The sequence below is a fragment of the Dromaius novaehollandiae genome, chromosome 10 (genome assembly GCF_036370855.1).
Source record: "Dromaius novaehollandiae isolate bDroNov1 chromosome 10, bDroNov1.hap1, whole genome shotgun sequence".
NCBI classification, from domain to species: Eukaryota; Metazoa; Chordata; class Aves; order Casuariiformes; family Dromaiidae; genus Dromaius; species Dromaius novaehollandiae.
Window position 1 is genome coordinate 24,982,313 of NC_088107.1, and position 14,043 is coordinate 24,996,355.

The window sequence follows — 14,043 nt, forward strand, 5'->3', positions numbered from 1 at the left end:
CAACGACACCACAGGAACAAAGCATGCCAGCCCAAATCGTTTGCTGGGGAGACTGAAATTCCCTAGAACACACAGAGCTGAAAGAGCCAAGGCAACAGGAGGGTGACCTCCCACCACATGTTCCCCTGTCCTGCAAGGACTAAGACCCAGGGGAAGTTTAATATCCATGATTTGCCTTTGGGTTCCTTCCAGGCACTCCTAACAGGCCCAGTTTGGAGACAAGCTGCACTTGTCCTTCCAGGAACACGGGCCTAGAGCAATCTGTCAGCTGTGATGACTCCATCATTGCTACCTAGTTTGACATTTGCAGCGCACAGTCTAGAAGCTTTACTGTCACATAACACAGGTTCCTGTGCATTACAGGCCAGGGACTACAGGTGCCCTCTCATCCTCCTGCTCCGGGACTGGTCTTGCACTTCAGGCCATCTGCCACCCTCTCTGGTTTTAACCTATCACAGTATTCCTCTCCCACAGCAGCCACCTGCCTCCATGTCTTGGGTACTAATAAATAGGGAATAATTATGGGGAGAGATGACAGAAAATGCATGAGTTATGATTTCACATGCATCTGGTAAGGGAAGAACAGGGCTGAGCAGCACTCCTTTCCTTGGGCACTGTAAGGAGGGAACTGACTGACTTTTGGCCGGTTTTCCTTGTGACTGTCTATTTACTCTGTTACTCGGAGGTCCAGGGAAGGGTTCAGGAAAGGAAGTCCTTGCAGTTCAGACAGGCAGAGGCAGAACACCAAAATAAAAGAATAAGGCAGGCTGACAATTACAGAACGTGATCTCTGTGCATGCAGACAATGCCCAAGAGAACAGCTCCAGACTATGACATACAGAGAAGCCAGAGATGCCAGAGGAGGAGGCAATGCCTATGGACAGAAGGGCAGAGAAGGGTCAGCCTGTCATTGAACAAGGACATTCCTCAACACACACGGGGCTTTTGAGCAAATCCAAGCTTCCTATGTTTCACCGCACTCTGCAGCAATTCCTACTCATCAGCACCCCAGAGTGCCACCTGGACCTACAAACTCCTCACTTGAGTCTCATCTTGGCCCTCAGTTTACTCCGCAGTGTTGGGCAAGCTGCTTCTCCAGCTGCAGAAAGGGCAAGGCAGGGAGGGAATGCCTCCACAGGGCTCCTTGAGCCTGGGACTACAGCTGTGACTTAGAAAGCATGGTAAATTGTACATATACTTGAGCTGGACTTGGAATAATGCTAATCCCAACCCCTGGGCAATCAACAGGGCTGGACAGGCTCTTAGAGAAAAGCCAGTTCACCTGTACTCTCAGCTGGCAGCTGCAGGTTTTTTTTCCCCCCCTAGTCCTCAGCCTATCTGGAAAGTAGCCATCTCCCACCAGCTCACTCCAAGCAGTATATTTGGCTGGGGATCTATCACTAACAAGGTCTACAACCACTTCTTTATACTCTCTAATCACATAAGCCCTGGGCTGTGCTTCTTCATAGGAAACTCTTCTACGAAGTGATTGCCCTCCTCCCCTCAATAGCCAGGTTGGGGCGCAGGGTTTTCCCTTCATAACCATCTGCGTGAGGAATTCCTGCAAGATGCTTGGCAAGCCTGTTCCCGACTCTGCCCAACTCCATTAGACATCATCTGCTCACGGACGTAACAGTTTGGGGGAGATGGTAAGCCAAATAGAAAATCTGTCTTTTGCATAGATCAGCTCAAAGATCAGCCTAATTGCTTGGCCTAATGTGGCCTCTCAGACTCAGCCCACACCCTCCCCAATATTGTAGGTGGTTCTCAGCACGGTCATAAATCAGAACAGCCCTGGGTTGGCTTTTTGAGTTTGTGCCTTTTTATGGTTTGGTTGGTTTGATTTTGCCAACCCCAGTCTAGTCTGGTCCGCTCCCCCTTGCATGTGGACTGGAGAGAGGGACTCACCACAAGTTGAGCATTTTCAGGCAGCTACAGAGAGTGTAGAGAAAAAACACAGAAAGGAAGAAAGAGCAATTAGTTCACAGAGGTGGGATGAAAGCATGTCACTGCAGCCATGCAAACATGCAGTGCAGACTGGCAGACACACACCATGCCTGACCACCCACCCACCCCCAGCACTCAGACCACCTCTGCCCTTGCCACGTTGCCGCTGACAATTGCCACGTTTTCCAGGGGCTTGAGGCCTCAGACAAACATCCCACGATCTCCACAAGGGCACAGGCCCCACGGGGTACTTTTCTGGGGCTGGGAACAGAAAGGAGCTCCAGGCCATCAGAAGAAGATACGGCTCTATCCCCTGCAGCTCCAGAGGCAAAAGGGCCAGATTACAGATCTGCGTATGTGACCTGCGGTTCAGTGAAACCCACTGCTGGGATCACTACCTTACCTCCAGCACACACCAAAGCGGAAGCGCTTGCACCCCTCCTCTGCCTGCCAGGAGTGCCAGGGCAAGACCTCTCCAGTGCTGCATCTCGTCTCAAACACAGAGCCACAAACTCCAGCTAGTTCTAGCTCCTTCTGGCCCACCTTACTGCGGAGCAGCTACTCAAGTTCAGAAATCCTTTGCCCTCCTCACCTAACTGAGGGGTTTTATAATCACAGACGCAAGAAAAGATGAAGGCAGTCCCCCATGTGGCAAGAGGAATGAAGCAGACTACACTTGGGAATTGCAACAACAGCCCCTGCCAGTGCAAAGCAGCGGTGCTCAACTTCATAATAAACTGTTACACCCTTCAAAACCAAACCTGAACCACCCAAACAGGGCCTGGAAAGAGACAGAACGATTCCACACATCCCAGGACATGGCTTGGGCAGCACGGCCCATGCTCCCTTTCATCTGTCTTGACGTTGTCCCGTACACGCGCCTGGGGTCTGGACCCAGGCCTTGCTGAACTAGGCGCTACAGAAACAGAACAGAGGTGATCCCATCTTAAAAGTGACTCTTGCTTGCATTGGGTTGCCATATCAAGAACTGTTAAGGATGGTGATTTGCCCCAACCATTTTAGGAGCAACCCCAAGCCACTTGCCCAGTAAACCCCACTTCAGTCATTCAGACCAAGACAGAGCCTGCAACACCATACCTGTGGCCTTTGCAGGCCACACTACCCATATTCAAGAGGAATATTGCCCACTCTGCAGCCTGCCCTTCAAGACCTCCTCATCTCTGCTGTACTTTATGAGAAGCCTGTGGCAAAACCAAGGCTTGCTCTTTTGGCTGGAAGGAGAAAGCATATTCACTGCTGCGACAAGTCACTGCAAGGATCAAAGCCTGGCCAGCTACCAGCAAGCAAGATCAAGCAGAAGTGCTTCCCAAGGGACAGAGGCAGTGAAAGACATTCACCTTCAAGACTGCAGTAATAAGACGGGAGACCAGCACTGGCTTCAGCCTGATACACACCTAGGGACCGTTTCCATCAACACACACTTTAACACGTCTGCCATTTTTCCTTTTTACCCTCCCACAAGTCATTCCTAACAGAAGTGCCCATAAAGGCTAAAGACAAGCAACGTGGGACAAGCAACACCAATGCCATCAAGTCAAATTATAACCAGACAGTGGGACAATGTCATGGCACTAACCAGTTCAAAGGCAGCCCTGGGGCCTATTTACCCCTCGTATGGAGAAGTCAGTATTACAGTGACCTGCTAGGGTTCAGGTATAGTTCAGAGGCAGCAAGAAGGTCCCATTTTGAGGATCATGCAAAAGGTGACTTGATGGTGCCAGATGCAGTGCTTGTGCAAAGAAGGACAAAATGGTCAAGGCAGCAATTCTGTACATCGGTTCTCACTCTTCACTACAAGCTACAGAGGACAGGTCCTGCTACACTGAGGTCATCTCAAAGTGAGCATATTGTTCCCCACAACCAGGAAGGCTATTTCTGGTTTCTCCCTCATTCAGCTTCCACTGGGCTGGACCAAGAGGATTCACACAGAAAACTATATGCTCCTGCAGGAATTACTTTAGGACCATTCTGGATACCAGGTCTCCACTTCTTGCAGCCAGAAATAAAGTGTTAACTTTCAGACCAACAATTCCTTCACTGAGCTGTGCTCCAGCTACTCCTACACTCTCAGCATGAGAGTACAGTGTGTTCTCCTTTTGGAACAGGGATGTTCACCGGGATTCCTGAAATCAATCCACATTATTTTAGTATTTGTGCTACCACCTATTTCGCAATACATGCTCTGATTAAGAGTTATGTTCTTTGGCCATGACAAGTGTAAAAAGCAGCAGCAGCACTGAAGGCACCATGCACAAAAGCAGCAATATGCAGGAAAAGGTCATGGGACACAAGCATCAAGTACTTCACCATGGGTAAATATCCCCACTCATTTCAAAGGAGGAGGATTAATCATCACACCAGTGGAAAGCCTGTTTGTAAAGCAAACGTACTTAGCTTCCTCCACCACTTCCACTTCTGCCTGCGCTGTTATCGGTGCATTGGAGTGCGCCCCTGTCGGGTCATCAACATTCAGCTCCCCGTTGGTCGAGCTGACCACCTGAAACACAAACGAATGCCCTGTTAATGAAGCTCCCGACAGAGCACAGTTGCATGTGATACGTCTCCAGCTGCCTGCACAAGGGATATTGCAGCAATGGGAAGTCTGTGGAATAACTTCTGTTTGCTCCTGTCTCTCTACTCTTTCTTAGCAAGCTGTGGGATTCCTGGGATGCCTTTAAACCATGTGCTTGTTTCCAGCAGTCAACTGAAGAGACTATGGGATTCCCTGGACGCCTTTAAACCATGTGCTTGTTTCCAGCAGTCAACTGAAGAGACTAGTCTGCTTTGCCCCAAGCAGAACAGCAGGTAGGGGACTCTGTGCTCGCTAGTTCACTTCGGTTCTGTACCCAACACAGGTCTTCACAATGTCTTTGGGAGGCTACCCTACAGTGTGCTTTTCTTCCACTGGGATCTTAAGAGGAAAAATTAGTGTGAAGACTAATTGACAGCCTTATACATACACAAACTGTATTATGCTGACTCTTTTCTCTTGACACCTTTAGAGCAGTCCTTCTATAGACACTAGCTTCTAGGACCCACGTTTTGATAGTTGAAGCATCTAGCATAGCACTGGCTGTAGACAGCAGGGACACTTCTTGGGAAGGTCAAGTGAACACCTGCATATAGAGGCACCAAGAAATCCCTAGGACATGGGCCATGGCCTGTGAGGGACTTGGCCCTGCTGCCTGCCACTAGTGGGGGAAGAACTCACTCCAGAACCCTCAACACCTCATTCCTTGCACAGCCAGTTCCTAGAAATACTTCATTGCCCAGAGGTATTTATATGGTCTCTAATCTCCTTTTGCCTCACAGTTTACATTATGGCTTACTTGAATGTTTTCATATAGGTACCCCCAGCTGTCAAGGAGCCAGGGGTACATTAGCCAGGAGAGCACATAATGTTCTGGATAATTCATGATCACTCTGCTGCAAGTGGGACTGCAACAGTGACCAACAAACAAGCCTGTATCAGACCGAAGTTCAGCCAGCCCTTCCACACTCCATCTGGAAGGTAGGACAGGCTTCTGCATATTGCTGTGAACACCTGCAGTTGCTCCTGAATCCGGGGCTATAATAATGTGTGGTTCCACTCACACGCCACCTCTTTGCCTTTCTACAAGGTAAAAGGAGGTACCTCACATCCTGGAGTTCCAGTCTTCGGCAGAGTTAGCAGCTGAGATTGCAACTCTGATAACTGAGTCTGGGAAGCCCTACGGTCCGTGCACATTTCAGGAGTCGAGGTGCTACCAGGTATTTCCTGGTGGCTCAGGATGACCTAACCACCAGAGACGAAGGGAAGGAAGCCGGAGAAGCAGCAGATCCATAAGAATTCTCCTCACTATTAAGTCCCTCTACACGTTTGTTTTGAAATCTTAACTTCTACCAACAATTGCTGTTTCTGCAGAAATGAAGATAGAACATGTCCCATGCCCAGTTTTTGCCAAGATAGGTCAGAAATAAGCTCATATATTCTTCGGAGCTTTCCTCTCTAGTGATTACGCCTTGGGTCCTCTTGACACCTCCCTCCCAAACTCTTTGCACTGTAGGTCTATGCAGGCTCTCAGGTCCCCCACACTTCCCACACAGCTTTGCCAAACACTAGCAGTTAATTGTGCTGTTCCCCATGATCTTCCCACACTTTCAAAGCCTTTTGTAAAATGAAATTTAACAAGAAGCAGCTGAAGATTTTCCTTTTCTTTTTTTTTTCATTCTGCCACTTTATTCTGATGTGGCAAATTCAACAGTTGCCTTAAAGGAAACAGCCACTTAAAACTACTGACTTTCCAAAGGTTCAGTGTTAGCCGGGACATCTGCTGAGAAACCTTCTAAGTGTCCATCACACTGCAGCCAGAGCAGCCACGCACAGCAGAATAGCTGCTGTTCCTGGCTGCAGATAAGCAGAATTTTAATGCTTATAGTAGCACATACCTGCTTGGAAACTGCTCAGACAGGTGACCCTCATGATCAGATCCAGACTGGGACTGCCTTACTGCTGTAGCTATTCTGGCGCAGCACTGTTTGTGTGGAGACATGGCTCATGCTTGCTTTGCATGATTGAAATATTCCTCATATTAAAATTAAAATATTCCTCAACACCAATAAAAACACCCATTCTGAAGCTACTGAGAGCTGAATTCTCTACTTTACTGTCTGCTCTTGTCTGAGGTCAGAGCTATACATACATCAGTTCCTCCTTATCTTTCAATTTCTCAGCCAGTCAGAAAAATATCTTTAAACGAAAAGAAGTAACCTGGTTAATGAAGCCAAAAAAATCATTGAAGCCAATCCAATATGAAGAATAATGCAAAACTTCAAACTAATCTGCATTTTACCTATGGGCATCTTGCCCTGGCCCCAAAATCTCCAAGGTTGGAAAGCTTCAGCTCTCAGGGCAGCTCCTCTACACATGCACACACAGAGCCTGCTGGCAACAGGGGCACGTCCAGGGCAAACGGCACAACAGGGCAGAGCGTTTCCAGCCAGGAAAGGGAAGCTTTAGCAGCATGGTGCTTACTGAAAATACCTCTCCTCTGTCACGTTCTGCTTGGAATGAGACTCCTGCAGAACAGAGCGATTTCACCCAGCAACAGGCACTCAGAGTAACACCACGATGTGTGCTTTTTGAGCAGTGAGAAACGGCAACGTGTACTGCACACCTCAAAGGAAAGCGCAGGGCTCCACATGGCTTCACATGAGGATGCGTACAAAAGACAGTATTCAGCTCTTTCCAAGCATTTGGTCTCATACTAGTGTAGTAGTCTCTTAAGACGTATTCAGGTAGCACTTCTTCCTCAAGCTGTTGCCATTTGCAATGAATGCACAATAAACTAGATTACAGCAAAAGATGCAGATGCTGCTCCAGAGAGCTCCAGAAAATAAGACTTCCTGTCTCCTCTGTTCAGCTCTGTCCCACTCCAGGCATTAGTTCCCATTTCACCAGAGCCAGTTTTCAAAGTCATACTAGGAGTGTGTCTGACACTCGAGCCAGCTCTCCCAAGCAAACTCTTTGGCAGACCAAAAAGCTCACCTTGCCAGCAATGTTAGGCAGTTCTCATCTACTTGAATAACTCTTGCACCTTCCCTCTGGTATTTCAAGCTATCTTACCCTGGTAGTAGTGCAAGAAACTCCCTTAGCGAGGCTAAATGACAGCCGGAGGCAGGTATGTTTTCATAAACAAAAGCAGTCTCTTCAGGAATTTCAGAACTTATTTGTACTGGCACCTTTAATGCTGTCTGTCACTGTTGCTTATCCTCTGCTTCACCTTCTAGGTGCGATCATCTAGCACTCACTGGTGGTATCCAGCTTGCAAACCACCATGCCCCTACACGTGTGCTGGTGCGGTTCAGACCGCCATTGGATCCAGAATTGAAATACAAATGCACTAGGGAGCAAGAGAGCATGCTGTGACACTGTGCTGCAGCAACACTTCAACATGTCTCCCCTCCATCCTGAGAGGGGAGTTGCTGTATAGCCTACTTGCACCGGCCGTGCACTGTGCCCTTCTCCAGTTCGACAGCCCTAGATTTCCATTAGGTAGGAGGCAGTCAACCAGCAACTCACCTGTCAAGCCTGAACTGGAACAGCAAAACTGTTTCTCTAACCTTTCTGGGTTTTGTATGCAACAGGCCCCATCTCAGGTGCCTCTTACTACTCAAGAGCATCCCTGGGGGGAGTGCTTTGTAGACCAGATGGGCTGATATACACTACTTTCTGTGTTCAATTTGACACCCGAACAAATCTGAGATCAAAATAGCTCTCAGAGGAGAAGCTTTGCTGAAGGGGTAACAGTAATTATGTTATCAGTCACAGCTTGGGTTGCACAAAACTGTGGCCTGAGCATCAGGTACAGGATAGGGCCAAACCAGCCTGTGAAATTGCCTTCCTGATCACTAATGTTGTAACTGCAATTCAAGGAGACTTCTGGGGATTTTAGACAGATTCTTACATCGAAGCTGGACAAGTCAGAGGGAAAAGGTACCTGTACTGATCCTCCATGCCGATCTGCAGCCAAGTGAGATGTCAAGTACGAGGTATTCGTCTGCCGGTTTGGCTGAATCTCCCACTCTCCTCGGCGATCTGATGGTGCCTGCTCACAAATTCGGAAGCATGAGAGAGAGAGAAGAGAGGGCACAAGGTGAGTCAGGTGAAGAAATGAAAGCATGTTTGTTAGTGAGTTAGTTTTTTTGCAAAAAGCAAGGCATTTAAACATTTAGCTAGGGTAAAATGTTGCTTTACCAAATGCACCTTATACTTCATTTTAGTGGTGTCTGCAGCAATCCACTGCAGGAGTAGATTTCTTCTCCTCTATTTGATGAATGGAGAGAAAGCTCATATCTATTCAGGAAGTTATTTCACTACACGGCTTCATTTCCACATTTTTCAGCATAGAAACAAACATACCAACAACATGTTTAACCAGATCTGTCAGGTCACACATCGGAGCTCTTCACATGGCAGCACGATTGGATACACAATTTGACTTCCCTAAGATACGTATTTTTGGCTCAAATTTGCAACATAAAACAGAGCCACATTTTATTTCACCAAAAGCCAGTGCCACACACTGGTTCATCTGTACAGTGCAGAAGGAAACATCTACCACACCTACTTGACTGGAGTGAGGGTTGGTGTGGGTTTTTTTTTCCTGGTTTTGTTTTGCTGGAAAAAAGCACAGTAGATGAACTTGCTGTAATAGTTTCTTCTTCATCCAAAATAGATGCAAACTTTATACAATGCAATTATTAGAACAATATATTGAATGCAAAAACAAATATGCTATGCATGGGGAAAAAAAACCCTGAATTTATCTATACGGAATGTCCCTTTTGCGCTTTTCATGGAGTAATTCATTCAGCTAGGAAGCAGAGACCCTGAAACAGGTTTTAGGAAAGCAGATAAAAACTACATCTAACAACTTGTCACACTTCCCAGCTTTTTGCCAAAATTCATGTTCCTTCTGCCCAAAGCTAATGTACTTTTTCTGAGATAAGAACTAGCTATAAAATACAAGGAAACACACTTCTGCTGAACACCCTTTTACGAATGAATTTTGCTTCTCAGCAAAGCTGCTTTAAGAACAGAATAGTAGAGGGAATACTCTGCTAGAGCAACGCGCCTCGAGTAATCAAAATGCCTCAAAGGTTTTTGCAATATGTTGAATGATACCCAAGTATAGAAGCACAGGAGCATGACCACCAAAACCAGCCATAGAGCGGTGGTCAGCTCTTGTCCTTGCAAAGAGCTGCATTTACTTTTGGCCATTTGACAATGAGATCTATGCAGCTCAGCTCACTCAACCAAATCGTGTGGTTTCCACTCACAGTTTTTTCACTGGGAGGAGGAGGCAATCCAGGCTAACCTTTTGAGCTTGCACAGTCTCTACTGGAACAGAAGGTACCCATCCGAGTACGTATCTGAAGCCAGGAGGCTGTTGGCTTGACTTTTGAATCTTGGACAGTCTGAGAAACCTTCTCCTGTGGTATCAGATATGTCGGTCCCCACAATAAAAGGTAAGTTTTTCACATGCAATGCTTCCTGCTTCACGGAAAACCAGGATGGAGCTTTTTATAGATCACAGAGTCATATTACACCTCAATGCCTCTTTCACCACATAAAAACAGCAATTCTTAATTCAATGAATTGTTGGCAGAATTCATCTGGAATATGTATTGGTAAGTCTAAACCCAAGAGACTGAACTCTCAGATGTTTTAAGACTAGAAGATTTATCTTTCCTTTGAACTGGTTTTAGGTTTGGAGTTACTCGTTGCAGTGAGCCATACGGAAGGTCCTGATCAATCCCAGCAGGGATGCTGCTCCCTGCCCCACTGGCTGTTTCTGTAGGGATTCTGCTATGCCTCACATCACCATGCAGGTCGTCCCTGACACTCGCCTGTACATGCTTCGTTCTCCTGCACCCTCTCTCTGTGGGAAGAACTATACACATTTGATCTGTTTTATCAGAAAATCCACCTTGCACTTGCATGCTAAGCTTCTTATAAGTCACCCAGCACTGAGGAGATAACGCAGCCAGCGTTCACCTTCCTAAGACCACTAAGTATCTCAGCATAGCTAAACATAACTGGTCAGCCGAAGGAATGCACCTGCTTCCTAAGACCGGGACGCACAGGACAAACAGGCAGGTCTGTGTTAGGCCGGCAGGAGAGGACGTAGCGAAGCCTAAAGCAACTGGTAGGACACGCTCATTCGACACCTGCTCATTCGCAGGTTTGAGCGGAGCAGCCTGAAAAGCAACCCAAACAGTGGCTCTGAGCAAGTGATGTCCGTGAATCTGAGAACATCGAGTTCCTGTTAACTCTCAGCACCTTCCTGCTAGTTACCAAATGACAGGACAAGACTAGCATCTGAAGAGATGGAGGACAGGGCTCACCAATCTTTGCTAGATAGTATCCTCATTTACTAAAGGAAAAGGCTACAGAAAGTAGATCATTCTTGTGTCAGTGTCTTTACTGGGAAACCAAATATTATAAAAGAGAGTCTGTGATTATTATACTAGGGAACAGAAATAAAGCAATTAACTCTGGAGATCAAGGTGATCGCTTGACCCAAACCTGTACCTCCATCCACTACCCTAGAAGTTTACTTTTTCTACTTTTTTCTGCATAGAAATAGTTTGCACATTTAAAAGGAAGAACTCTTGCAAGAGAACTATTTATGCCTTTGCAAGAAGAAACTGATTTTCAGTGCATATTGGGAATATTAAATAATTCAGCATCCTAAATAATATTCAGGTTAAAAAAAATTGTAAAAGTTGCCATGCAATATAGCATCAAGATTATCTGAGAGGCTCAGAAGAACAAGGACTGAAGCTGTCTGAGTAACATTTTTTTCTGCTGTGTACTGTAACTTGTGAACTAACATGCTTGAAAATGAAGCCAGGCATCACTGTCAGTTAAAGGAAAACAAGAAGCCTCGTATGTACATAGCATTAAGGTCTGTTGTCAGGAGCAGACAACCAGAAACTGCCACCCGAAAAGGGGTTAATGCATTAATCAGGCGATATATTAAAGCAGATTATTTTAATAGTACTCACATACTAGTCCACACTAATAAGCATGCATAAATACAGTACTGCGCACAAGCTTCAGACAATCCAGCTTCCTACAAGCAACACATCTAATGAGGGATATTCATTCTGATTGTAGCTGACGGCTTTGGATCTATTCTAGTCTATATTAGCTGCTCTACCATTCCGAGCCCAGCTGCGTGGAACAAGGAAAGCTGAGCCCAGACAGGTTATTACATCTCACACTTGATTCTGCAACCACAAAACCAAGCTCGTGTGAGAATGGAGACAGCAGACAAGGTGCTAGAACGGCACACAGCAGTTAGAGGAGCAGAGCGAGCCCAGAACCACTCACTGGAAAGTAAGAGCACCAACAGCTCTAACTAGGAGCCAGCAGTTGGAGATCTACTGAACTTCTGATCAGTTCTGTTAATACAGAAAATCCAAACTCTCAACACCAACAAAATATTACAACTAGACAGGAAAAAACGGAGAAATTCAGAAACTAGCAGTTCATCCAGACCATGATGCCCAGCCTCCCCAAAGGACCCTACACTGGCAACGCTTTATGCTGCGTGATTTGCTCACAACGGACACTCGGGAAGTGAACTTGACACCCTGTGCTGGATATACTGTGCGTACAGAGGACAAGCACATCCTCATTACGGCTGCGAGGTCCATGGAAGGTGGCAACTGGGAGCAGGCTGCCACAGCCAGAACTGTTGGTCTACTCCACAGCCCATGTGCTAGGAGTAAAAGCAGCCAAAAAAAGATTGTTGGCCAGGTAAGTCATATCGTGTGACTAGGCTGGATAGTTAAGTTAAATAGTTTACCTGCCAACTACAAAAGAACGACCAGCTCCCTTTGGTTCACAATCCTGAGGAATCCACTGGCAGATACAGTATTTCAGCAATTCGTTGTTTCAACAAAATTCCCCTCAAGTCGTAACCTTCCTAAATTAAACAGGGAGCAAGGCTTGCCATCATAAGGCAAGCATCAGCCCCGGCTGCCTCTAAGGCATAGCCTTCGGCACAGGGTTTCTAGTTCTCCAGACCGAGAGGAATGGAGAGAGGCACTAAACGATGCAATAGTGCCTGAGCAATGGGGAGCAACACACCTGATTGCGGTGGGCCTGCTGCGATGGTCGATCCCTATGTACGTGGCTGTCTCTTGTTACTGCAGATGTCCCAGAATCTATGTGAACAGATCCCACTGGAGTAGGCTGGAAAATAAGGTGTTTGTTACGTTGAAGCCAAGGTCCGAGATGCCACTCTCTCAACACACGCATGCACAAACGTAACTGGTCAGCTTAGTTCACATCGTGCAAAAAATACAGGAACACAACCAAAACACTGCTCAAAGGTACTAACAGCAACCTAGGATAATTACAGCAAGTGCTACAGAAACCTCGTGATTTGATGGGTTGCCGGACACCAGCACCTCACATCTTGTAGAAAGCTGAATTTAAAAGAATACAGTTAAGAATGTGGTATCATTGTCAGATCACACTTTAGCGTGTCTCAAATAAGACGACTGCAACTGCAAATACACAGACTTCTTTTCCTCATCTCATTGTCTTCCTACTTTTAAAAACTACACTTGCATAGAAACAGGACGTGCTAAAATTGAAGCTTCATCTGCTATATTCTCACCTAAGTCATAATCTCTGCTCACAACATCAAAATCTCCATAGCAACCACTGCAGTTGTCAGCAATTGCAAGCTTGTCTTACAACAGGCTTTTTATCAATTGCCTTTGTAATTAAACAAGAATGAGCAGAAAAATCATGATTTGCAAAGGGAATGATTACTTATTAAAATGAACTGTTTCGGGCAAAGTAAACATTGGTAATGCTATGTATAGCTCGAATACCAAATCATCGGCAACCGTACCAAGTTTAGCATTGAAGACATTTGGCCTGGCACCAGTGACAATTATTTAGAGATCCCTTTGCCATTGCTGGTGCGTAGTGATGGGCTATTAGCATGAAGGCTATCATCAGAACAACACAAAACACAAGTGACAGGCTGGGCACCATGGACACAAATCACACAGGCAGCCAGCAGAAGAGATTTAGACGTCTCTCTCAGATTTCCCCATGACAGCTCTCTTGGCCAAGGTCTTCTTGAATATAAATGGCTTTTGACAACAGCAGCAACACATCAAGATCACATGTTCCATCTAGTGTCACGGAACTGCTAAATGGAGCTTGGATACTCCCAGGTTTCCTTGCCATGCACTTTATTTATAGCTGGCAGAGCCTCTGGAGTAGGGTAAGCACCAGGATCATTTGAGCTCAGAATGGGTTTGCTGTTACTGTTTGCCGAGCATCCTTCAGAGCCTCGCTAAGATCTCCTGTACTTCTGTATGAGAACGCGACCATTATAGGGATCTTCCGCCATTCAGTGCGGAGGTAGCAAGTATGCTCTCCTGTTGTAAAATGATGTCTTTAGATATTGATTATAAAGGTCTCAAATCCTGTGCTAGATGAGAGAAAGTTAAATCTCATCATGTTCACTGTCACAGGTGGCAAAAGAAGGTTTGAGTGCC

The 14,043-nt window shown here is 46.2% G+C and overlaps 1 protein-coding gene across 2 annotated transcripts in view; it reads right to left on the reverse strand.

The window, feature by feature from the left end:
• Window positions 1–14,043, reverse strand: part of CSNK1G1 (casein kinase 1 gamma 1) — a 121,177-nt gene that overhangs the window by 7,134 nt on the left and 100,000 nt on the right. Inside the window, exons 11-13 of one of the 2 annotated variants that reach the window (XM_064517674.1) lie at window positions 12,611–12,715; window positions 8,448–8,555; window positions 4,359–4,465 (exon numbers count right to left, since the gene is read on the reverse strand). In XM_064517674.1, coding sequence (XP_064373744.1) covers window positions 4,359–4,465; window positions 8,448–8,555; window positions 12,611–12,715 — 320 coding nt within the window. Of the gene's footprint in view, window positions 1–4,358; window positions 4,466–8,447; window positions 8,556–8,585; window positions 9,128–12,610; window positions 12,716–14,043 lie in introns of those variants that run through there. The other variant, XM_064517675.1, reaches the window with a different exon arrangement.